Consider the following 27248-nt stretch of genomic DNA (forward strand, 5'->3'; position numbering starts at 1 on the left):
GACAAATTGCTATCATTGTTTTCTTGACAAGCTTTCCTATATTTAATCAACAAAAGGTTTGCACAGTATGATATATTATTAAACAGGAAGCATTTTGTTCTAGTTGCGTATTTTCTACATAAAAAAAAACATTTCTTACTGTTTTGGAACGCTCTCATTTTGGCACTGAACGTTTCTGGGACTTTTATTTTGGTATGCCAACGAATGTTCTTCATTGAAGTGTTATTTTACACTTTCAATGGCTATGGCGAGAATATCTTGTAATAAAGTCTTTAGAGGAGCAATTCTTCAGATGAGTTTAAGCCATAGATTTGCACATTCTATAAAAGCGCAGGCAACGTATAGCACCACATCTCAAGATGGAAGAACAAAAGCAGGTTCAGGTAAAGTTTAAAGATGAAAGTGCACTGTTTTGATCGACAGGGAGCAGTATGACATTACAAGTTAGTATGTACGTGTTGAAGTTGTGCGTAATTAAACTGTGTTTGTATAAAGCACATCATGACATCGGTGTTTGTAACTTTGAAAAGCCATTAAAATATCTTTTAATAATTAATCCTCCCTTATTTGTAAATCACTGGGGATAAAAAAACTTCAAAGTGGGCGTGTCTGAGGCTGTGACTACCATATGATATGATATAACTTACATTATATAATATACATTATTCATATTATATTCTTATTGTTCTGTGTATTAGTTTTATTATCATTATTATTATTTTAAAAGTTTAATAAAATGAACAAAAAAACGGTCCATTGGTTAAGATAATAAAAAGACAAACTTGTAGACCAATCGAATGTGAGCTCATGTTCTAGTTTAGCAGCTCTACAATGGGTGAATAACTTTCGTGTGTCAACAAAAAGTTATAAATATGTTTTGGCCTACGAATTGACAGTAGTGTGTAGCTATAAATCATGTGTTTAGATCATGTTTCGCACATCAGCGTTAAAACAGATACGACTGATTTGTTTTGTCGCGTGGCATTCATCGCGCTGTTCGTTTTCAGTGAAGACCAACCCTAACATTTATTTTATTTATTTATTTATCTAGTGGTTTGATTTAGCTTACTATACTAGTCAACATTTGAAGTGGATCAAAAATATTCATCCAAGTTGTCCTAAGACAAGAACGGATATTGGGTATTGGTTTTAAGGCAACTTTTAGGAAAGGTTTTGATCCACTTCAAATGTTGACTAGTGTAGTTACTGATGTAACTTACTAGTTATCAGGGGCCGTATTCACAAAGAATTTTAAGGCTAAAAGTAGCTCCTAACTGGCGAATTTAGGAGCAACTCCTAAAAATACTGGGCGTGTCACTCCTAAATTTAGGACTCCTAATTTTTTTCACTAAGAGTAATTCACAAAGCATTTTAGCCCTAAAAGTAGCACCTAAGTCTGGGACAGCTTAAAAGAAGTCGAGAGGACTCCTAACTCACTAAGACCTATTCACAAAGGATCTTAAAATGTCTTAGGTGCTGATCCTCCTTAACATGGACAGTTTCACCAACTCAAAAGCATTGCACATACTTAAAAGCACACTTTAATGTAAGCATATTGTTTATAACATTTGTTTCATAATTCATTACATTCATGGCAAGCAGGAAGTTTTTTTGAATTACATGAAACAATAATGAAATTAAATATTTAATATTATAGGCATATCTGTTTAAAGACTGCAATCTAAACCCTCTACTGCGATTGTAATGCATACCACCGCCTCTCGCAGTCGTATGGGGTCCGCAACACGGGAATGCTGCATTGATCTGCAACAAATCATCTCCCATCAGTAATGCGCGGGTTGATCCGAAATGAGCGGATGCCTGAGGTCACCCGCGGATTTTTTGCGGTCCGACTTGCGGGCGGGTTAGTTGAAAACGTTGGTCGGGTGCCGGTTGTTTTGTACATTGACCCGCGCATAACTTTCTCGCATGTCTCACGCTTAGTTTTGCTTGATATATCAGTGCCGAATTTCCCTTTTATTACGTTTCTTTTTTCCAGCACCAACTGGAACAGCAGCAGTAACTGATCCTGCATCCAGTTGGGCTTTCTTTTCCGTTTTGGCGAGTTCATAATCCACCGTCATTTATTTATTACATTAGGATTCTTCAATATGGGCAACATTTCCTTGCTTTAAGTAGTCTATTTAGGCTAATAGGATGTCAATTAATCAAGCAAGTGTTAATGTAATGTCGTTTTTTATTATTAGGCAATTGACGGTTTTCATTTGGGTATTAGGCTACCTTGATTTAATTTAATTTCATTCACGACTTTTCTTTAATATATGCATTTTGATGGCATTACTATTATTATTTTGTGTAGAACAAAGACATATTTCAATGTTGTAATTCCATGATTTGGTGCGTCTGTGTTATGTTCCGCATGACAGCTGTCATCTAACAACCAATCACCGTGGTCATTGCGAGGCAGCTCGTGCATGAGAACTGACGTCATCCGTAGCAACGAAGACTCACTCTTAGTTTAGGAGTTATCATTTTTCCTTACTAAAAGTAGGTCTGAAAGGCGTTGTGAATAACTTTTAAGAGAAAACTCTTAGCTAAAATCTTTTAGTGCGATTTAGGAGTACTCTTAGTGGTAAGATAAAATGCTTTGTGAATACGGCCCCAGGTCAGTTGTGGATTTTCAAGCCTCTAGATCTGGATCCCGTGCATTACACAGTTAAAAAGTAAAGAAAATTGCATGAAAAAGTATCTGAATGAATTTTACTGGATAACAAAATATTAAATAATTTTCTATATTTTGATATAAATAATTTTATGTAATGTATATAAAAGAACAAGAAGATAAGCAAAAGTAAGTTTTTGCTATTTGTTCAGTAGATGTAGTACTTTAAAATGCCTGAATGTCATTGCATTTGATAACCAAATGTCATGCAACTGTAGTAAAAGAAGGTGATTTTAATTGTCTTTATGAAGTCAGTTATTTTGTTTTATTTATCATATCAATGCTTGGTTTGAAAAAGTTTGCTTGAAAAGACAATGTGTTATATTTGCGCATATGCTGCAAATTGTGCATTTGTGCATTTAAAAACAAATGTCTCTGCATTTGATATTTTATAATAACTTTTGAACATTTTGTGTTCATTGTCAAATGCATAATCATTTAAAATTTTGTATCTTGGATTTGTCAACTATTTATTTGTCTGACTTTAGTATTTCTGATGTTTATGTGGTTCTTTTTTGTTTGTTTGTGGCAGCTGCAAGTGGTACTGTGATTTCTGAGAGGAGGGGTGCAGTGATGCTTATTGGGATTAACAGACCTGAAGTGCGTAATGCAGTAAATCAGGAGACAGCTCACAGATTGACAGAGGAGTTGTCAGCCTTTGATCAAGACAACAACCTTAAAGTGGCAGTGCTTCATGGACTCGGTATGGTTATGCACGTCATCAAGGATGGAAATAATGTTTTCTGTTAGGATTACTCCGTTGTTTACATCACTACATGGTAAAATTGTCGCTGGATTGTCACAGTGGTTTTGTGGGATATAGTATTCTTTGCGATGTTATCTGTGCATATTTTGTCATCTGTCCTCAACAGCCTGCTCAGATAAATTTGCATACTCATTAGCCTGCGTCCAAAAGTGTGTACTGTGACAGTATGTACTGATTTTAAAGAAGTGTCTACATTCTGCGTAGTATGTGTGGGTTCAGTAAGCATACATAGGGGACATACTCTGCCATGTTTTTATTGTAATTTGACCAATGTGTTCATTCACCTATGATAAACTAACAACAACCTTAAAAATTATTTGCACCGGTGTTGTTAAAAAAGTAACATTTAATTTGTGAGGAATACATTACTACCAAGTAATGTATTCCTCACAAATTAAATGTTACTTTTTTAACAACACCGGTGCAAATAATTTTTAAACATCTAATATTTACTAAAACCTTACTGTATTTTTAATTTAATGAATTTTTCAGCTATGTAGCTGGAAAAAGTGTCCATCTAACTTGGAAAAGTGTCCATCTATGTATATTTAGAAATCTCGGTAGGAGCAGTAAACCATCTGGGTATTTGGACAAACGACTTATTTCACTTAATGATTTTTTGCAAACTATTGTATGGAAGTAGGGGATTTCAGACGCATTATTGTGCCTGTGTTTGAAATATAAACAATACTGCATTGCATTCTTAAGCAATATATAGCAGAGAAAGCATCATGCCACTTCTGAATGCAATGTTTGTGGCACACATGATGTGTGACTAAAAAGTCTTCTCATTGTTTGGATACAGGTATACTGTATGTATGTAGCTACACGAGTCCTGTGTTATGTCAAGTCCCACAATGACAATATTACCAAGTTGAAAATAATTATCCCTGGCCGTTAAAATACACGCCTTCAATAGAAATAATTTGTTCAACCTGGATCAAGCCTCTTAACTCAGCTTTTCTAAATCACTTTTTCATGAGTCAAATGAAAGATTTTCTCTCTCCCACACTCTGAAACTGGATCCCAGCCAGAGGACCATCAGCAGGTAAAATCTGAATGCAGTAGAGAACATTTAATAGGGAACAACATAGAGAACGTGTGATTACTGTAATTGCTTTAGCTTTGAAGAAGTAAATGAGTACCAGAGGTAATAATGGCCACACAAGAACTCCCTTATTTTCACATGACGTTTCCATAGGTTCAGTTTTTTTGTTAATGTCTAGACTACTGTATCTTAGACATTTAAAAGAACATTAAAATACCATTTAAGACATTACACAGTCTCACTTACTGCTCGAGATTCCATAAGGTAGCCTTCAAGAAAATTGTGTCCATGTTCACAATTCAGTTAAATAATTATGAATAATTGCTGTTATAATGCTGGGTTCAAGCAGGATCAAACTTATACATGAAACAAATGATCATCTAGATGAATTGGCTGTAGCTTTAAAAAGGTCATGTGGTGCAACCATAATTTAACTTAAAATGAATTAATTTTCGTAACATACTTAATATTATTTATATTTGGCCTGTTATTAGTCATTTAAGTGTTTAGAAACAAAGTATTTGCTTCTCGTTTGAGTTTTTATAAAAATCATCTCATATGTTTGTTCTATCATTTTAGAGTTGTGTTCATAATTGTAGCTAAGAGACTTACTTATCCTGTACATCACATAAAACTGATACAAATATTTTAGAAATACCATTTACTAAGCATACTGTATCAGTTATTAATATTTCAGCAACAGAAATAAAGTATTTTATTTTGAATTATAGACGGTTTCACCAGTAACAACATAAACAAGCGGCTTTCATGGTCAACGTGTAACTTCCGGTAAACTCTGCTAAGAATAATTAACAACAAAGTATTTTAAATGTAGTTTATTTATATAACAAACAAAATAAACAACACGTAGATTACATAGGAACCCAAAACATTTGTTATTTTCGATGAGGTATTTGTTCAAGAGTTCAGTTTAAGCAACTAGTCAGACCATAAAAAAACTTAAACTGGAAGTAAAGTTCAGACCAGATGCGCATCGTGTCACCGCACATGCGTCCGATGAAACCGTCTATACCACGGGGCTGTTGAATGCTTTATTCTGATTGGTTGAGAAATGTTTCACAGGTATGTGCAATAATCATGCTGGCTAATCAGCATCTTGATATGCCACCTGTGAGGTGGAAGGATTATCTCGGCAAAAGAGAAGTGCTCACAACACAGATGTAGACAGATTTGTGAACAATATTTAAGAGAAATAGGCCTTTTGTGAACATAGAAAAAGTCTTAGATATTTGAGTTCAGCTCATGGAAAATGGAGGCAAAAACAAAAGTGTTGCAGTTATAATTTTGTTCAATGTAATTTCAAATAAAAAATCAGCATGAACTTAAAACAATTTGGTTTTGCAAATCAATTCAACCTACGGTTTTAACCTCTTATGAAACGCCTGAAATTCCACAAGAGGGCATATTCGTTCCTCAGACGTTGCACAATAAACTTGACACCCAAATGTAGCATTATAAGTCTTGGATGAGAACTGAGAGTCGAACATATGTCTGGCAATGAAACAGTTTTTATATCATAATTCGGTCAGAAATGTCAAGATTGTGAGGCGAACAAATCGTTTTAGATTAAGAGGCTTGGATATTCCATTTCCGTGGATTTTTGGGGATTTATGAACAATTTGTTTTGAGAGGTTAAGATTTCAAACGATGTGCCTCATGACCATATATTTTAAGATTCCATCCTTAAAAGTTAAAATTTTTATATTTTTACAACTCATTTCAACAAGTATGTAAGCTAACCGGGTCACATCGAAACTGTAGTTTATTGCACGGGTTACCGATAAGACATTACAGTAAACTAGACATTTTAGAACAATCGAGGGAAAATAAACAAATAATGTAATAATCATTCCTACAGGTTGTGGTTAGGAGACGCATGTTGTTCCAAATAAAGTGTGTACTGAATCATCTTTCATTGCCAATTGTTTAGTAAATCCCTCCTTGAAACAGTAATTTTAACCATTGATTCTTTACAACTTCATCCTTTGATAGTAAAAACAACACAAACTTGCCGTTACAGCTGAAAACAGAGTGTCTTCTTGATATGATGTTTATACACTAACTAGCGGCCCTTGATTTCACGGCTTTACTTCCTGCTCACTACTGCCCAGGACTGGTCCCAAAATTGCTACTGCGCAGACTCAAGACCCAAGCTGCCTGCGCCGTATCGGGACACTGGCGGCTTCACTTTTCACCAATGGGAGAGAGCGAATGGACGTCATCCACAGTCAATGAGTTAAAGTAACAAAAATATATGTTGATTTGCCAAAAATGCTGCATTTTTACTATCTAAGGAATAAATCACAACACTATGCTTAGGGTATATCGGGGTGGTGATGGCGCAGTGGATAAGACACACGCCTTTGGTTTGAGAGACCCGGGTTTGAATCCACTGAGACACACCATTGTGTCCCTGAGCAAGACACTTAACCCCTAGTTGCTCCAGAGGTGTGTGACCTCTAACATATATAGCAATTCTATGTCGCTTTGGATAAACCATCAGCTAAATGAAATAACTATATTAGTAATGTGCTGTCTTGTTATTCATTGTTTGTTTTAGGTGGGAATTTTTGTGCTGGTTATGATCTCAAGGAGTTGGCCCAGAGCGCCGGATTCCTCAAACTGGACCAAGATGTCTGTCAAGGTCCTGGCCCCATGGTACGCTTAGAAACCAACATAGAGTCTCTTCTAAGTATTAATATTAACTAAGTTTTTCCATCCAATGAATCCAGTTCTGTACTCACAGATCATCCCACAACCTAACTCACACACTATACAGATTGTGAGTTAATTAACAGTAAATCTGAGTAGTGTGTATAAAACCAAATTTAAAGTACCGTAAACAAAAAAGTTGCTTATTGGATTTAACATGAAAGTATTATACTTTTAAGTTTTACTTTAGAGTCTATGGTTAAATCATTATTGCAGTGATTAATAAAATATGAATATGTTTCAGCCATAGACTGTAAAAAAGATGGACGTTGCGATGTCGTTTCCTTCCATTGTAATGAATTGAAGCCAAAAAATGTCTGACCATGGGCGCTGCCATGTTATGTAAAAACATCAGTTTGGAGGCAAGGTATGCGCAGAAGGAATCGACCTAGGAGCCAGAGGCAGAGCTGCGTATCAAACTTCTGCCCAAATGCTTGCATGTTCAATTCAACCACGCCAATCATAACGTCACCCCCTGTTTCTATAGCATTAAATTAATAGCTAAAATGAAACTTATTACAAAAATGAACAATTTAACATATATCGGCGTTATAACAACTGCCTTAAAGGACCAAAACTACTTTCGGAAAATTTTATTGGATTTTTTTTATTTCGAGCCGAGTCCCGTTCGTTTGCATGGAGAGGGCGGGGTTTATGACTTGTACTGCAGCCAGCCACCAGGGGGCGATCAAAGAGCCAGCGCCTTCACTTTTTAGATGAGGCACACTCGGTTTCAGCGGACAAATATTGTTTGACCCAAACTAAGGCAGTTTCTTAAACACTCAAGTTGAAAAGCAAATCTTGTGGTCATGAAAAAGACATTGCTGCGTTTAAAAATGGGAAAAAGACAGGAAAGCAACCAGAGAGATTGCTGAAATCACTAGAATTGAGTTAGGAACAGTCCAATAAATTATTAAAAGCTGGAAACACTGTGGAAAACCTCATACTTTGCAGAAGCAATGTGGTCGGAAAAATGTTTGAATGATCATGATTGGAGATTACTAAAACAGCACTAAAACAGTGAAGTCACATTAATAATTCGACTGTAGAAGTCACGGCTATATGAAAGCAAGAGTATTTGCACAGTGTTAGTGAGGCTAATATGAAATATAGTCTTATTAATAGTGAGTGTATGGATTGGATCTGTAAAATAAAAAATAAAAAGTTGTGTGTTGTTTATCGTAGGGACCATCCCGTCTGAGGCTCTCTAAACCCTTGATTGCAGCAGTTAGCGGGTTTGCCGTGGCTGGAGGTTTGGAGCTGGCCCTACTTGCGGACCTGAGGGTGGTGGAGGAGAGCTCTGTCATGGGGGTCTTTTGCCGCAGATTTGGTAAGTATTCTTGTGCATTACGTTTTCCAGTTGGGTGTGCTTCTTTGCTGAAGCTAAGCTGACCAAACAGAAATGTTGTCTGATTGTTTGAGTGGTCTGGGCCGTTCACATTATAACAATAACTATAAAAAATATAGTTTTAAAAATTGTTTACTATTAAAGAGAATAGCAGAGTTCCCACCACAACTATAATGATAAAGATAGAATTAAAGATATTGTAAGGATCACTTTCTGAGCGTTTTTTCCCACATCTGATGAATGATAAACCATTGACAGCCAATCAAATCTATTTAAACTTCAAGTGCACGCGCATTTGAAATGACAGATGACACGGTGAAGAAGGTCATTGCTGAGGTCCATTACATAAAATGACCTCAGGTATCTAGCGCTGATGCAGTTGCGGTGAAATTCACTACGTAATCCTTTCTTCCTACCACACTGACCAAAAGTTAAGATATTAGATTACACAAACTACTAGATTCACTGTTTAGAGTAACACAGCGTGTTGAGTACATCTGCTGGTTACCTGCTGTGTAAATGCAACAAGAACAGCATATTTACATATTCAGTTACATGTAAACAATTGCAAAAAATTATTTTTGTAACAATTTATTACAAAAAATATGCAATACTAATGCCATTAAAGGCAAATGATTTGTGAGTGTCACGTGTGTGAGCAAATTAGCATAAAGTTATTGTTATCTTCTGGTGTTGTGGACGCTAATATAGTTATCGTTATAATGTGAACCGCCCCTTAGTGTTGCACATTATGCCCCATATTGAGATTCTCCTATCGTCAGCCTATAGTTTATTCATTTATTTATTTGTTCATTTGGATTGGTGGACAAAAACAGAAGCTGAAGTGCTGGCAACACTGTCAGGACCGTAACCTTCTTAAACACGATGGCATTAATTCGAGTCCGAGCTGCGCGCAATACAATCTGGGGTGCGAGGAAGAGTTGGAGACACGTGCATTACAAGCTCTCTCACTCAAGGAGAAGGCCACAAGCTCTCTAATGGGAGGAAAAGCACCCAATGCACGTTGATGTCAAGTGCGGGTTATGCAAGAATGTAAATGTTAATGAGCAAACATGCCAACTATTGCCATGAAGGCTAGCCTATCGGCCATATAACCAGTTTTGGGGTTAACGCATTACAAGGAACGTGCATTACGTAATAATATTACTTTTCTGAAGTAACGAGTAAAGTAACGCATCACTTTATAAATGTACACATTAAAGTATAAGTTACGTTTTTCGTTTAATTAATTCGATAAAAAAAATGATGTACTGAACTAAACTAAATGTAGTCACATTATGCACTCTAAGTGTATATGCCTGTGTGGGAACAGTCTGAGTCAGAAACTGAGATGGCAGGCCAGAGTCCACATTTTTGTGATGAATTATGCAATTTCTGCATGCTGAACTTTTCAGTCATAAACACACCTGCAAGGCCTGAAAGAGATCAAGGCTCAGCCAAGAAAATGTAAGCATTACTTTCCATAAAAAGTAAGTAAGTAACGCAATTAGTTACTTTTTTTGGGAGTAACTTAATATTGTAATGCATTACTTTTAAAAGTAATTTTCCCAATCCACTAACTGTCGCCGATTGACGATAATATCGTATATTGGCACAACCCTAGCGGGACTATCTGTTTGTCTGACCAATAGCAATATAAACGTCTGAAAACAGCCCCTTTAGTTCTGCTAGTGGGGAAACAAAAATGAAGAGTAGATCGGTAATAGCATATTTTTTTTTAGAAAAGTAAGATAGCATTACCATGGTATTATTTAAATTACCTTATAAATGTAAATGACATTGCACATAATATTGTAGTAATTCAGTACCATGGTTAATATCAAAGTACCATGGTATTATGATAGATATCAACAATGCACCATGGCACAATCGCAGAGCTTTCTAGTAAGTGCACAAAACACTTTAAACTATAGACTCTTTAATCGTTACATGTCTGTTTCAACCCACAATGTGAAATCAACTGAAAGTTTTTGTTGCTAAAGTACCTCATATAGACATTGGAGTACCTCACAGAATTTTGTGTAGTTTCATTTAGTAGTGACCAATCGTTTCAGTAAGCTACCACAGTGTGTATAAATATGCCAGCAGTGCTGTAATTTACTGTCAGGAACTGATTTTTCCAGCTGTTCATTCAAAACATAGAGCCATCATCATGACCATCTCTCTTTCATTACATCAAGCACTGTGTGCCTGTGATCCTCAGACTGTCTGCCTCTACTGAACTCCTGCCACCCAGGAGGATTTGACTTCTGCTCTCTAGACTAGTACTGAAGTGCTATTGTGGTCATACTGAAGCCTAATAAAGCTAATTATTTGTGGCATTAAGGGAAGTATCAGTCTTAGGAAAGCATCACTCTTAAAGACTTTAATTTTGTAATTTGTAAGGACATTTTCAATGAGAGTTGGTAGTTTTTGGTGACCTGATCATCAGTGACTGTAAACAATACAACATGGGAACACACATATAGACAAATGTACATAGACAAATCATAACAGTACATTTCCTTACGTAGAGAAGTGTAAAATATTTGATGTGTCAGAAATAGTTTCAATTATGTATTGATGCATTCATGAAATGTTATCAAATACTAGTATGTGTGAATTTGTAGGCTCAAGGGCACATTATGTTGTATCCAATAATAATCCAAATATCCAAAATGTACTAGCCAAGTGTTATATATTTTGTTTGCATGTGTACTTACATTATTGTTTTCAACAATGTTTAGGTAGGTGGAGTCACATTTGAATCCGGATCGTCGTCATTAATTACAGTAGTAACATTGGCTGTAGTTGGCTCGTTCTCGTCATCAGTGTTGGGGAAAGTTACTTTTAAAAGTAATGCATTACAATATTAAGTTACTCCCCCAAAAAGTAACTAATTGCGTTACTTAGTTACTTTTTATGGAAAGTAATGCTTACGTTAATTTTGCGTTACTTTTTCTCACTTGGCTGAGGCTTGATCTCTTTCGGGCCTTGCAGGTGTTTTTATGATCGCAAAAATGTCAAGCTATGGCCTGCCATCTCCGTTTCTGACTCAAACTGTTCCCGCTCAGGCGCACAAAGTGCGTAATTCTACGTTAATATGTTCACTTTAATTCAGTACATTATTATATTTTTAAATTGAATAAAATAAACTGAAAAGTAACTCGCATTACTTTAAAAAAAAAGTAACTCAAATATTAATGTGTACATTTATAATGTAATGCGTTACTGTACTCGTTACTTCAGAAAAGTAATATTATTACTTAATGCCCGTTACTTGTAATGCGTTACCCCCAACACTCCTCGTCATGCTCGCGGTTCGTCTTTTCACATTTTCGCGCTTCACGTACCAACGTAGCATGGCAACAAGGAATGATTGACGCTCATATTAGCCAATCTGTGGTCTTCATTAAACGCAAGAACTTAATGGTGAAATTTTATTGGTTATATAACGTTAAAGAGAACACTGAACCTGGGACAGCAGCATGCAGCATCACAATCTAAATCAAGTCACACCACAACAAATGCTCCCAAATATATTTTAAGGTCGCACAGATTAAACTTCGGTCGCATTTGCGACCAAAATAGTCACAATTTCGAGCCCTGATCAAGTTGTTTGCCATTGCTGTTGTTTAGCCACCTCCAGCGACAAAAATGACACATTGTGCCTATAAGCATCGGAACAAAACTCCTGTCCTAATTGTTAAACATGTAACCCATCTTCCACCAATTATTTCTGTATCTCCAATGGCCTATATGATACCCGCGTCATATAACAGGTGTAATCTGCCTTAAAAGCTTCATTGAAATCCACAAAAAATGTTTTGTCAAATAATTTTATTCCTCGCTCATTTTACCGCTGAGATTTAATGAGAACTGTCATTTGTAGATTTTTTCTCCCAGAACAAGACTGAGCGTACTGACACTACCCACTAATTTCTTGTCAATTTTCCTCGCTCTCTCCTGTACTTACCCTGCAGTGCACAGCAGGCCCTTAAACACCATTCATCTCACATAATAGACGTCTTGGCCACCATCCGTGGAAAGGGTTTATTTTAACATCCTGCTTGTAGGTTTTATTTTACCTAATCTTGTTTTGGCAAGTGATTTTAGGGCTGTATTTGAGAAACCAAGATGGGAACAGTGTAGGGGAATCCCTCGTGGTGACAGACAGCGAGAAATGAATGAGAAAGAGAAGTTTTCGGACGGTAGCCATGGAAAAGGAAATATGCTACCAAAACTCACTGAAATCCCTCTGATGTGGCTAAATACTCTTCTCAACAGAATAATGGTTTCCTGTTGTGTACTAAGATACTACAGTACACCACCAAACTAAAGGGAAAAGCCCTAAATATAATGTAAGAGCGCCATGTAATGGTATAAACTTGTACAGTTAAGCAGAAACCCATAGGGACTTATAGTGGCTCTGTTTTAAATAACTATAGAGAACTGCTTCTTGTTCTAGACAGCGTTGTAAGGAGTAAACATGGTTCTGATGTCATGTGCAATGTTCAGAAAGTTAGGAAGCATGATTATGCTGTCTTTTAAAATATAGTCTTTTGGCCAGATTTAAAACACCACCATAAATCCTTATAGTGGCAAAAAGCTTTTTTTAATTGTTAGCGCTAGGGGTGTTAGGAGTGAAGGGGGCTTCCAAAAAAGCAAACACACATTCACACTTGCATTCTGCTTTGAAACATCAACTTTTTATGAATGGTGTTGCTTCTATTTGCTAAATGCAGTGTATTTCTTAGACACCAGGAAAGCTGTCATTTTCAAAGAAGTACTAACTTCAGACTTGCATCCCACCCAACATCCCAGGTGGTCAGAGCCGGTTGTTCTGAATGTAGTTTCCATTCGTTCACTTTAGCCACTGTAAGAGGCTGCCAGCAACTGAAAAGACTCGACCTTTCTCCGATTTTCAGACACTCTCTTTCAGCTTTTAGATCTTTTCTTGGCTTTTAATGCTTAGACTTGGAATTGCAGGTTGCATCAGCCATACTGATGGATTTGACCGATCTTGGAAACTTAATAACTTCACTTCTGATCACCATAACTTCATTTGATCTTTTAAATAGCCTAAACTGAAATTAACTGAATATACATTAAGCTGCTAAGTTGATGTTTTAGCCAACTAAAAATAATTCTAATACATCTTTCTCAAAAGCTGCTCTTGGTCTATCAGATTGTTAGAAGATTGTTCTACATCAGAGGTGTGTTTTTGTAATTTCATATGCGTGTATTCGTGCAAAGGTTTTTTCTTGACTTCTACTGTTCTGTGTGGCATTACCGTTGTGGCATTGTCTGTGTAAGCTTGCATTGTTGGGACTTTGATGTTGTGTGAATACCAGTATCACCAGCATAAACGCACACAGGAAGACATAAAAGTTCAAGCGCAGTCTCATGCTTACACAGAAAGATCCATTCATTCAGTGAAACACCTGAGGTAAACTGAAATCACTGATGTGTTAACTGACACTGCTGTTAGTCACTGTCTGCGTTGTGTGTGCAGAAGTGAAGGTTTACATGAGCTTGTGGATTGGCATAAAGACATGGACTACTGTAAATCCCCTATGAACACACGTTAATTACGTGCTAAATGATCAGATCTGGATGTGTTTGGCAGATCTTTCACATCTTATTAACCTATCAATGACCCTGCTAATCGATTACATGTTACTTGTGTACTCATGCTTTATGTTGCTATACTTCTTGTTAAAGTCTGTGTAAAGTCATTTCAGAGAACTGTTTCTGATCTATTATAAATGTTAGAATTGTATTGCGTGAAACACGTTATACCATTAAACAGTTTTGGGATCACAGGATTATTTGGGCAGGGCCAAAATGGTGGCTCAATGATGCACTGAAGCCACCAAGCATTCCCCTGCTTCTAACACAATCGGAAGCATCCATTTAGGTTATAGTGTTTTTTTGAAAGTTAAGAGACGACAGCTTTCCTGCTAGTGTGCGCGGTTTAAGCACTTACTGCAGACACGCCCCTAGCATTTCAGAGCAGAGAATGCTGCTTATATTTCCCAGATTTTGTTAACTTATTTTATTTGCTTGGCAATTTTTAAACATTGAAATTGTCTGGGTGGTTTAAAACATTTTCCATGATGGGACAAACCTACAACACATATTTAATATCACTTTAATTTAACAATTACGTCTCTTACATGTATAAAAAAGAATATAGGAATTATCACTTTAAAAAATTCATTTTGTTTTAACACAAAATAACATGTTATAAAACAAATACCAAGTGCGTTAATTACTGTTTTCTTTGAGACAACAGTACCTGCTAATTGCAGGTCTTTTTGAAGCTCTCCACAAGTGGTCCTTGGCTCTTGGACAACTCTTCAGATAATTTTTTCACTCCTCTGTCAGAAATGTTGCAAAGAGCACCTGGTCAAGGCAAATTTATAGTGAAATGATTGTCTTTCCACTTTCGTATTATGGCCTTGACACTCAGAAACTTAAAAAACGCTTAGGTTACTCAAGTAACCCCGGTTCCCTGAAATAACGGGAACGAGCATTGCGTCAGTTTGCTGACGCTATGGGGGAAAACTCCTGTTTACTCCGCGATTGAAGCCTATTGGTTAACGTCTGTAGAAAATACAGACCAATGACGTTTGAGCCCGCGCGGCGTGGCACACGTCCTTATATAAGTCCGGGATCAAGCGTCAAGAGCTCATTATTATTCGACTGAAGCACGCAGCCGAATAACACTCGCTGCGTAGACGTTTGTAGCACGGCCAGCTACGCAATGCTCGTTCCCGTTATTTCAGGGAACAAGCACCATATAAAATGTTAACGGGCATACGGTGGGGTTTTAAATGCACCGGGAAGCACATAACATTACAAGACGGCGAGATCACAGAGCGCGCCGCGGGTGTGCGAGAATTAAGTAAGTTCAGAGTCACATTGGTGAGCTCGCTGAGCGCACCGCGGTGTACACATAAAACGCATGAATGAGCGAGCATGGTGAAGCGGAGAGAACCTGCGCTCCTAGGGCAGGGACGTCTAAGCTTTAAAATCTGACAAAGGTAGACGGCAAAGACCAGCCAGCCACGTTGCAGATATCAAGAATAGATACCCCTGTAGACCAAGCCCATGATGAAGCCAACTTCGCGCAGAGTGGGCTCTAATTATCATAGCTCATGAGGAAGGCATGAGCCAGTGCGATGGCTTCAACGATCCTTCTAAATAGCCACTGTTAGTAACCGGCATACTTAGTGAGTGATCTGCGAAGCTCACGAATGGCTAATCTGACTATAATATGCGCCAGGATTATACAGATACCACAATAGTGTGAACCCAGGTGAGCCCTCGAGCGCATTGGGGATGCATATACAGTAGGTAATATTATAGTGCACAGCTCGGTGAGCTTCCCAAGTGCGCCGTAAATGTGTACTGACAATAAATTGCACAGGCACAGGTGAACACTTGAGTACATCGTGAATGCATATAGATGAATCAGAGTGTTATAATGCACAGGCCGGCAAGATTCTCAAGTGCGCCGTCATGTGTTCTGATAATAAGTTGTGCGCACACGGGTGAACCCTTCAGTGCACCGTGAATGCGTATAGATAAATCAGTGCACAGAACGCGCCGTGAATGTGTATAGATATGATTGATGAACGTAACGGTGGGTACCCAACGCACCGTGAACGTACACAGATGAACAACAACAGTGTGTATGTGTCACAAATGGATAACACAGCCGTGTATACAGGTGAGCTTCTCCAAGCGCATCTTAAGTGTATACCGAAATCTTATAGTGTGCATAGGTGAGCTTCTCTAAGCGCACGATGGACACATATATTTAAAACCATATCGTGCATACAGGTGAGCTTACGGGTGCACATTTTAATGCAACAAACCTCAGTAGTGCGCGAAGCAGGGAAAATTGCTGTAAAGCTGTAAAATTGACAACGTGGATGGCGAGGACCAGCCGGCCGTGTCACAAATGTCAAAATGAAAAACCTCTAAGACTATGCCCGAGATAAAGCTAATCCACACATGGAGTAGGTTTAACCACGAGTGAGCATAATTGTCACGGGAGGTGATAACGTCAACGATCCATAAATAACCTGTATTGACAGGTGCTCTAGTGAGTGATCTGTGACGCAGATGAACAGCTGATCGTCTGATGTACGTCAGACGTATCTGTCATACAGGACCTTGGACAGTTCCAGAGCGCTGCGCCTCGGGCACCGTCCGCATCTGAGAAATGACAGGCTTGTGAATTAAATGAAAGGCCGGCCGTAAAAGTGTGGTTCTCTGTTATCGCCGCCTTCCGAATCTGAGAAATGACAGGCTTGTGAATTAAATGAATGGTCGGTCGTAAAAGCGTGGTTCGCTGTTATCGGCGCCACCTAGATATTAGCGTAGGGGGAGAGATCCACCGTGCATTAGCCTCTGTAGTGAGGAGAAAAGTGTTCCACACCACAATTTGCGAGGGTTTAGACTTTTCACCGTCACCAGATAAGGATAGATCAGACTTTGCATAAGGATGCCTCGCTAAAGGGGTCCTAGCAGCTCGTGTCAACGTGTCATAAGGCATATAGGTCGTGTCTCACGGATGCAATCTCCACACGCCCGTTGTAATGGGGGAATATGTCTGCACCTTGGTGGTTTAAGCACGAGATGCGTATCACTCTGATTGAACATAGCTTATAAAGCGATGCAATGAGCTTATAAAGGAGATGACTCGTCAGCTTGTACAGGGGGCGAGATCTCAGCCTGGCTCGGTAAATAATGAAAACCACCGTAGTTTGCTTGACGGCATTCTCACAATAACACGGTCGAGATTGCTGCAGTGCTAAAATCACCCCCTTAAATGGACTGTATGTACAGTACGAGGTAATTGATATGAGACAAATGGGCGTTCCACGCACCGAAGGCTGATTGTCGTCGTAAAGCGTGTCCAACCCACAGCAGATGCTGGGCGAGCTCGTAACGATAGAACTTCATGCAGCCGTGTGTAACTCAAAGCATAAGCGTCCCGGCCGTCAGCTCGGGGTGGGACCTTTGCTTAGTCAAACGCTTGGAGCCATGAAAAGGTCTGCTCTAGGAAGAGAAAATAACAGAATTTAATCTAATCTTTTGTCAAGCAACATTGTTTTTATTTCCTATTTAAAAGACGAAAGACGGCATTAAAAATTGCTTAAAACATGGTTGTTCTGCTGTTTCTTTGTCTGTTTGCACCCGCAATAGGCCTATAATCGTGGAATATGATGGGTCCGTGTATCATTTGTTCAATCGTTTTTTTTTTTCAAATAAAAAAAAATGAAAAAAAACGACTTGTTTTTCCATTATTTATTCCTTAACTTAACACCCTTATAGGCATATATCAATGAAATCATTTTAAGCAGATCAAGTGCTATAGTGGTAACATTTTACAGGCATTTATGCTCCCATAAAAGTCTCTTACAATCCGGCTTTTGAACTTTATTCCTTTTTTAATTATCATTTATTCGGGACACACACATACACACCTAAGGTTTAAGGAGGTCTGTGCTGGACTGTTTTTTTTTTTCGTCCAGCTCCCAAAAGTTTTCTTTTCAGCATTGCTTAAAATACACTCTGTGTTCACACGCTTTATTTCCCGACCTGATGGGTCCGCAAAACCTAAATCCTGTTTCCAGAATCTCAAATTCAAATGTCTCTTACTGAAAGAGAGAGATTAAGTAGCCTATAACAATTATAAATGCTATACAAAAATTGTGTTCGTGTCAATATAAATATTTTTTTAACATTGTACTGTCAGCAGAGAAAAAATGTCACAGAAAAAATAATGAAATATAAATAACATAAATTAAATAGGACAAAGCCTATCACTCAAATATCTAACCAACATAAACTGAAACCATATTGCCCTACTAACAAATGAAGTAAGCTATTTTCTGCCAAACTATTTCAAACATACTTGCACAAAAATAATGTTGTTGGCTGACAATGGTTTCAGTACCAAATAGCTCCTAAAGCTGTACAGGTGGTCAGAATGAAGTGCGGATACGCTGTCAAGCGGGTAGCCAGTCAGACCACCCGCTCCGTCCAAAGGTACCGCAGAGTTCCGCTACCGTCTTTATACTTTAAAATTTCATCATGCACCGCATGAATCCTTTTGGGCGTTTCATAAACTATGCAGCGGGGAAATCACTGCGCGGCTACGGCTTTTCTCAAGTAGGCTAGTGGAAGAGTTTTGTGCAGCATTTAGTGCAAATATGTTTTATCAGGTAATACATATTATTTATTACGAATAAATAATAATGAAAAAAGTTCAAAAGTCGGACTGTAAGCGAATAAAACTGGCGCATGGTTGCTATTCAAACCATTATTAAAACGGCTGTCATCTGTTACCACAATACCTGATCTGTTTAAAATTATTTCATTGGTATATGTCTGCTAAGGTGTTAAATAAAAATTAGTCTTAACCCGTTTCATTAATTTTTTCTATTTTTGATCTGAGCGCACAAGCAGAAAATCGGAAAACGAGTCGTTAGGCCTATTTGTTTTTTTCATTTTAGTTCAGAAAATAAATAATAGAAAAACAAGTTGTTTTTCTTTGTTTTCTTTTTGGTTTAAATTTGAAAAAACTAATGAAGGAATGATAGGAGCCATATTTGTAAACTGTTATTGTAAAATAAAAATAGTCTGATAAAAAACGGACTTCCAAAATAATCCGGCGGGCCAGAAAATATTGCTGGCAGGCCACTCTTGGCCCGCGGGCCGCCTGTTGCCGACCCCTGCCGTACAGCCTTGGGGTGTCAATACACAGTATAGTAAGCACGGAAATTGCTCTTAGAGAGGAATTCAATACCGTTCGCCACTACAGTGAAGTCGCATAACTGACAGTATTACATGTTTCTGGATAAACAGAGCACACAAAAAACATTTCAGGGCAGTCCAGCCGAGGCGCGACTTAACCCTTTTTCTCCCAGACAGTCTGTTCTCTGTCGACGCAGCTATGCTGCGAGTAAGACCAGAGCTTGGCCGTTCAGGTGCACGAGCCTCTGTAGTGACGGTGACCAGAGTGGCTCACAGAGCAGAGCAGTATGTCTCGGTGGTTTGATGTCAGACTGAACCCATATGCAGATATCTCGTCAATTAAGAGAAAACGCTTCCCCGCCAATGACGAGATTTTCCATCTTTCCGCAATACCGCTATTATCCACCAGGTGGTTCCGCAACTTTTTAAACCTGAAAGTATTGCCCTATGGCAAGCGGCTGCATGTCCGTGTCTGTTTTAAAGATCGCTCTGAATGGGATCTCTATGAAAAGTCCGTTACAATAATGGAATTATCTCTGCTTTTTGCTCAAAATGTGGTGTTTTTGCAGAAACCTACCCATATTCAAAAGCTGATTACAAAAGAACCACTGAAGGTAGGATGAAACGTTTTTTTTGTTTGTTTGAAAGCAGAGGGTCTGTTCTTTCATTTGGTATATTGTATGTTTATATATTTAAAGAAGAACAATTTCTGGATGGCATTAAACGTTGGTGAAAATCATGAAAAACGCTGGCGCTGGCTGGCAACTTTTAAAAAAAACGCTGGTGGTGAAAGAGTTAAAAGGGCAGAAAAATCGGGGTATATAAGAAATGTACCAATTTTCAGCGCACTGATATAGGACAGGACTGAATAAGGGGAGGTGTTTGGGACTCGGCATATCAAACTAATTTGTTCTGCCTCTTGATTCCGTCTAAGCCAGAGAGAAATGACAGGGCAGTAGGGGTGGCACGGTTCACAAAACCCTCGGTTCGGTTCGTATCACGGTTCTATGGTCACGGTTCTCGGTTCGGTACAGTTCTTGTTGTTATTTTTTCTTTAAATTTTTAACACTCCAGAAATGTATTATCTTATGAATGTATTAATTATCCATAATTTAGGATACAGTATTAAAAAAAAGTTATATCATGTAATCATGCACAAACTGAATTTGACTTTAAGCACATTATTGGGACCATCTCTGAGGAAAGCCAGATGAGATTTTGATAGAGCAAGAGGGAAGACATTGATGATTTCAACATGCTTTTCATTTATTTGGCAAAAAAGAGAATGTGTAATGCCATCTACATGAACTTTATGTGCATTTTTAGCACACCAAGATAACTTGCATTTATTAAAATGCCAACTTCAGTGTAGCTCTTAGGTTTATCACTGAGAGGCTGCTTTAATACTGAGAGTTTATGTGGACGAGAGAGAAACATAACCTTTACACCTGTAATATTTAAATCCGTCTCTTTTGTCCACTTTTGACCACTTCTGTCCTGATTACTTTGAGGGGCAATTTCTGAAATAAGATCGCGCAACTTTCACACCCTAGCAAAATGAAACTACGCAGAAATCAGCCGCTTTAATTTTATCAATGAAAGGCTAAAAATACCTCAGATTAGATAAATGGGCGGAGAGAAGGTGATCTTCTGTGGCTGTTCGAGCACATTCAACCCATAGACCGCAGTTCAATCTATTGTTTTATTTCCGCTGTCATCATAGGTAACATGAAATAAAAATATGTTTCCACACCAAACTTATACGACGCTGGCGCATCCTCCAACTGCGGGCAGACTTCCTTTTCTCTCCCACTTGCCATTTCTACACGTAACATAACCTGCAGTACTTATACTCCAAACCAGTCACCTCTTCTTTTGCGCGAAAGGGAAACACGCTATCTGAGGTCACATACAGGGCATGAGACTACATTGCGCATGCCATGAACCGTTGAACCGTGCGGCACACACGCGCTCCGAACCGAGACAAGCGAACCGAACGGTTCGGATTTTTTTCATGGACCGTGCCACCCCTACAGGGCAGACAAACAAAGTGAGCTCTACCGAAGTGAGACAGACTCAGGCCGGTTGGCCCTTATAATAAGTGTTCTTAGTGCTCCAATAGCGGCATGTTCGCCCTATCGAGCAGACGAATGAGATTGCGCCGCTCCATGAGGGGAGGGGCATGAAGCTCTGTAATCGTTGAACACTAGACAGCTGCACTTTAGAGGCAAGGAGCCGCAAGACCGCATGCTAACTCTAAGAAGCAGCTAAGAGACCTCGCCACTGCGGAGGGAGGAGCGAGGGACTCCGCGAGCGTAGAGCACGAGTGGCTGTGTTATGACAGAGAACAAGGGCCGGACCCGCCCGTGTTTGCTTGTCCTATGCATCTATCTTAGTTCTACGGCTCCGCCACTTGTTCATCTCAACAAGAGAGGAACAGCAGAGGGTAGCATGTAACACAGATAGAACAGCCATGCATCGTATGGGCGTTCTTAACCGGCAAGCACTCAGAGGGAATTCATAGGAGCGTGCCAGAGATCTCGCGGCTAACTGAGTGAGGAGCGAGGGACTCAGTGAGTGTGAAGCATGAACGGTTGTGCTGTGACAGAACACAGGGGGGATAGCCCGTGTGTGCTTGTCTATGCATCCATCTTACTCTCACAGCTCGCCGCTTGCTCGTCTCAGCAAAAGAGAGGAACAGCAGGGGGAGCATGAAACATAGATAGAACAACCGTGCTTATGAGAGCGGTCTCGGCGTGGGAGGTCCCAGACCGGTGACGCGCTCGGAGGAAATTCATAGCAGAGAGGCTCACTCGAACCTGGATTCTGCTATCTTCGGTTCTCAGCCGGAAAACGACAGGGGATTCCGCTGCAGGGCTTGTGTCGACGGCGAGTAAGGCTTCTTCTTCGGAGGAGGACTTATATAAGGACGTGTGCCACGCCGCGCGCGGGCTCAAACGTCATTGGTCTGTATTTTCTACAGACGTTAACCAATAGGCTTCAATCGCGGAATAAACAGGAGTTTCCCCCCATAGCGTCAGCAAACTGACGCAATGCGAAGTGAACCGTATTGAAAGGGAAGCACTTTTAACCAATGCCATCATTATGTTTTGCAACAATTAGGTTGCAAAGGTCTTGCGACAGCTCTTTGCTTTTACCCATCATAAGATGTGGCTGCTGTGACACCTTGGCAATTTTTGTAGGCCATCAGTTGGCACTGAAGCAGCTGATAATAATTTGCACTGACAGGGGGCTGGACTGCTTTTAAATTACTGATAGTTTTCAGCTGTTGTCTTGGCTTTCCATGCCTTTTTGCACTTCCCTTTCTTCATGTGTTCAATACTTTTCCCTTTGTCATTTCACATTATTACACATAACTTAATTTCTGAACCTATTTGTTTTGGTTTTTTGTATGTATGGATTACTTGGGTTGTTACCAACATCTGTTGACAATTTCATGTCAATAGAACCTTTGGAAATATATTTACTGAGAAAAATGGTGGCTTGTTCAATACTTATTTCAACCGCTGTATATGAAGTACAAAATTAGTGTGTGAAAATAGTATATTTACTAAGTATAGTTAAATACAGTATATTTTAGTTCACATTTTTTTCGCCTGGGTATGTATATCTCATCGGGCATGGTGTGTGAAAACTACATGTGTGCACTTTGAAACTCACTTTGATAGACTTGAGTAAGGGAGTAAAGAAAATTGGAAATATAAAAGGATGCTTTCACTTTGAGAAACTCTGTCCTCTAGCCCACGTCAGCACAGATTGCCAGATAAGTAACAGTCTGAGAATATACGATTGATAACAGATGTACCCACTCATTATCTACTGTATCTGTCTTTTTCTCTCAAAACACTAACACTAGAATTGGATTCGTTCCATTGTGCTTCTCCAAAAAGGAGTTAGATGATTTGAGATGAAAGTATATTTTCTACAGTTTATTACTAAAAAAGCTGGTTTAGGAAATTGACTGGTTATAGTATTGTATATCTTTGTATACTTCATTTTTAATCTTATTGTATGTCTGTTTTATTTTTAAATGTTAATAGCAGGACTCATTATCCTTAGCCTCTCTATGTCTATAACCATTTTTCTGCCTATCACACAGGTGTGCCATTGATTGATGGAGGAACTGTGAGGTTGCCACAGTTAATTGGTCTATCACGTGCTCTAGATCTCATCCTTACCGGCAGACCTGTGAAGGCACAAGAGGCTTTGACTTTTGGACTGGCAAACAGAGTGGTGCCCGATGGTCAAGGTTCATATACAACTTTTAAACTTACATGTTCCTAAGTTTTAATCAGTATAATACATAGCAGACACAACTATTGTGAAAATGGGATTTTTTTCATCTCATACCATCATCTATATCTATAATGTTATGGAAACAATATCATATCAATATTTCTCAGTATTCAATGAATTCTGATATATTTATATATCCACTTATTCTTGCAATAAAAGCAAGAGAACCTCAAAAGCGAGGACTCGTTCTTTGAAGGTGGCAGACTTATTTAAATAAATATGGACCAAAAAAGAAATATTTTATTTAGAGAATATGACACATTGATGTAGATTAAATTAACAAACAGTATATCAAATGAATCAACCTTAGAAATATACAACGTACACATAATATTTTTAATACAAAACATAACTTTTCTGATAAATACAAACTTTTATTTAACATAGGTTTTAAATGTTTATTTTAAAATATCCAATTGTTATACTCAATAAATCGTAATGAATTTTGGGATTGCCGAGGCTGTGAAAGATCCATTTGTTATATCCTTCGTAGCCCAGAGAAAGAAGGATGCATTCTTAGGTCACGTTGTAAGCAGCCTTTGAATTGGGACGGCCTTACTATCCTTTAGTCGCGCTGCTGTGACGCAATCTGTCTTACAATGCAGCCTATATATTCAGCCAATGAATCTATTTAAACCTTCATGCTAACAATAACCTGTGGCTAGCACTGTTGCCTCAAAGCAAGAATGTTGAAAGTTCGAGCCCTAGCTCGCCCAAGCTCCCGAATAATCTGTGATTGACACCTGATGAAATAAAGACTTGCATAATGTGCAGCATAATGAGCCTTTCAGGCAGGAAGGTGAGAGGAAACTCAAAGAAAGAAATGTACCGTAAAACTTCAAATAATAGCCCGGGCTTTTATTTTCCCAAACCTATCGTCACACCAGGCGTCTAAAAGAGACAGGCGTCTATAAGACACAGGCTTTTAATTGAATTGTTCCAGCATGACAGCAGGAGGTTCCCACATATTACGTTTTATATATAATTTGAATGTGTTTAACAAATTAGTTTGTGTAAGAATAACAGTCTTAAATTATTGGCAGCATAAATAAAGCAAACGAGGATATGCTTTTTTTTGGTTGTTGCGTGAAATCTTACCCAGATACAACAGTCCTATTTTCTGATTGGCTATTGTGTAGCCTCTTTCTTTTTTTTGGATGGGCTCGCTCGACTAGAACTCCAGGGGAGACGGGCTTGATAGAGAGAGCAGTGCGGCCAGATACATTAAGGGCGCTGCAGCATATTAAATATGATAAATAGTGTTTCCGCGTGAGAAATACCATGTGTGGCGGAAAAGTCCAGACTCTCCCGATTGCCACTTCGCTACTGTCATCATCACTTCAAACCTGACGACGAACTTTGTTATGTTGTCATAATGATGAGTAACGGAATGACTGCGTCTGTCATGTGACATCTACCGGTAAGCAAAACTTAAGCGTGTGCAATCTGCACCATAGAACTGGCTTTAACAGACGATCTGACGGGTTTCAGAAGATTAAAAACAGCCTGAATCCCTGAAGGGAACGAGCCACATATAAGCCGCATGTGCAAGATACAAAATTAGAATTTTGGGGTGTTCCGGTTGATTTGGATTTCGTAACCAAGGCTGATCGTGCGTAATAACCAACGGGACGGGCTGGGGAGCTGAAGCAAAGCACCCAGAGGCCGTGCGAGTGGAATTAGCGGCACTACCGGTGTACCCGCAGAGGGGCAGCCGAGCGGGACAGGTGTGACTGACGATGTGTGTCCCATTGGAGCACAAACATCTACAGTGTGTGGTGTGACACTGACCAGAGACCGCTAAGAGGGGTGATGGTCGTCTGGTCTCCGGCACGGAGAGCGTAGACTCGGGAAACACCCGCTGGTGATAGAGGAGGAGGAGGGTGAGTTGGTTTGTGCCCGCTCACAGCTCTCTCGATCCTCTGGAGACCTGGAAAAGAGATAGGAATTCACTCTTTTTGTGGTTTTGTGGGTGCAAGCTGAGAAGACGGCGGAACAGAAACAAAACACAGCTAGTAGACGGCGCTCACGCTGCAGCGATGGTGTTAGATGCTGCTTGCGGTAAATCACCTAAACCTTCTGCGCGCTCAGCGACCACACGTGGAGATCCCCCAGGTCGGGGCGTGGGTTCCATAACGTGCCCCTTCCTTGAGCGCGTCTGCCGCTGTGTTGAGCGACCCTGGGATGTGAATGGCACAAAGGGACCTCAGATACTTCTGACTCCAAAGGAGGAGATGACAAGCCAGATGCGACAGGTGACGAGAGCGCAAACCGCCTTGACGGTTGATATACGCAACAGTCGCAATGTTGTCGGTGTGGACAACAGCATGCCAGGAGACCTGTTTAATGGGCACACCTGCCCTCAGAAACACGGGTTCTGACCACGGGGTGAATGTTAGATGACATGCAGGTGTAATAGTTACACAGTATATGCCGGCACGCCACACTCTCCTCAGGACTCGATCGTGAAGCCAACGTTGAAGCGGTCTCATATGGAGCAGCCCTAGGGGTGTCACAGCCGCAGCTGCTGCCATATGCCCCAGGAGCTTCTGAAATTGTTTCAGCAGGGCCGCATTCTTCCCTCGAAATGTATCAAGGCAAGTCAGGATTGACTGGACGCACGCTTCTGTTAAATAAGCCAATCGTCGAGGTAAGCCAGAATGCGAACACCGCTCTCTCTCAAGGGTTTTAACGCCGCCTCGACTACTTTCGTGAAGACAGGGGAGAGAGAGACAGCCCAAATCAGGGATGTGATTTTTCCGGATTAATCCGGAATTCCGGATTTTCCGACCTGAAAATGTGACCTACGTGAATCATGCAGATATGTAAAAAAAAAAATAAGGGGGGAGGGGGGTATCTCACAGCCGTCGCCATGGTAACCCGGGACGGAACCACAATCGCCGTCCCCACGCAACAGGGCCACACCGGTGGCAGATGACAAAGAGATGCATTTTCCTTCCTTTCCAAGTATCAACAAGGACGTGTTTCTGACCGTTCGCAAATGGCGGATGGCGAAGTATGATTGTATTCACCAATCAGACCCGATCGTTTATCTCCTCTCTTCTCCTCATTTGCGACGTTTGGCTGTCACTCGCGTGACGCGAAACAGAGCGGCAAACATATACACATCGGTTTACTTGGTGGATTTGGAGCAGCAATTTTCACAGAAATGAGAGGAAAAACGAGCGCCATTGCAGAAAATCCTGGTGGCGACTGAGAGAGGGACGATGCAACAATATTGGTTCCGAAAAAAGGCAAGGAAATAAGTTACCTCATCGAGCCTGGTTTAACCTAACTGAGCATTACATTCGTGCATGAAACCTGATCGACGAACACGGATGGGCGGGAATCGCGGGACGGAGTGGAGTCTAGAGTGATGTTTCTTCAGGCTCCGGCGTGAATATAAATTTCTCTTCTAAAGTTCGGTAAAAACACATAAATGGCTTAAAATCTTGTTTAAGAATCTGTTTTATAATGAGAATCTCTCTTTCAGCGCGCCTACGTGTGTTTGCGCCGCGTGACAGCCGATTTGAATCTGACAGAGTTCGTCACTGTACATTAAAAAATCCCACACAAA

At 39.6% G+C, this 27248-nt stretch overlaps 1 protein-coding gene across 1 annotated transcript in view; it reads left to right on the forward strand.

The window, feature by feature from the left end:
• The first annotated feature begins 204 nt into the window (after positions 1–204).
• The window catches only part of LOC135777754 (enoyl-CoA hydratase EchA19), a 38516-nt gene continuing 11472 nt past the window's right edge, over positions 205–27248 (forward strand). Inside the window, exons 1-5 of the mRNA XM_065287976.2 lie at positions 205–383; positions 3216–3386; positions 7079–7176; positions 8416–8560; positions 23475–23624. Coding sequence (XP_065144048.1) covers positions 239–383; positions 3216–3386; positions 7079–7176; positions 8416–8560; positions 23475–23624 — 709 coding nt within the window. The 5' untranslated portion in view covers positions 205–238. The remainder of the gene's footprint in view (positions 384–3215; positions 3387–7078; positions 7177–8415; positions 8561–23474; positions 23625–27248) is intronic.

Source organism: Paramisgurnus dabryanus, chromosome 22 (assembly GCF_030506205.2).
Source record: "Paramisgurnus dabryanus chromosome 22, PD_genome_1.1, whole genome shotgun sequence".
NCBI lineage: Eukaryota > Metazoa > Chordata > Actinopteri > Cypriniformes > Cobitidae > Paramisgurnus > Paramisgurnus dabryanus.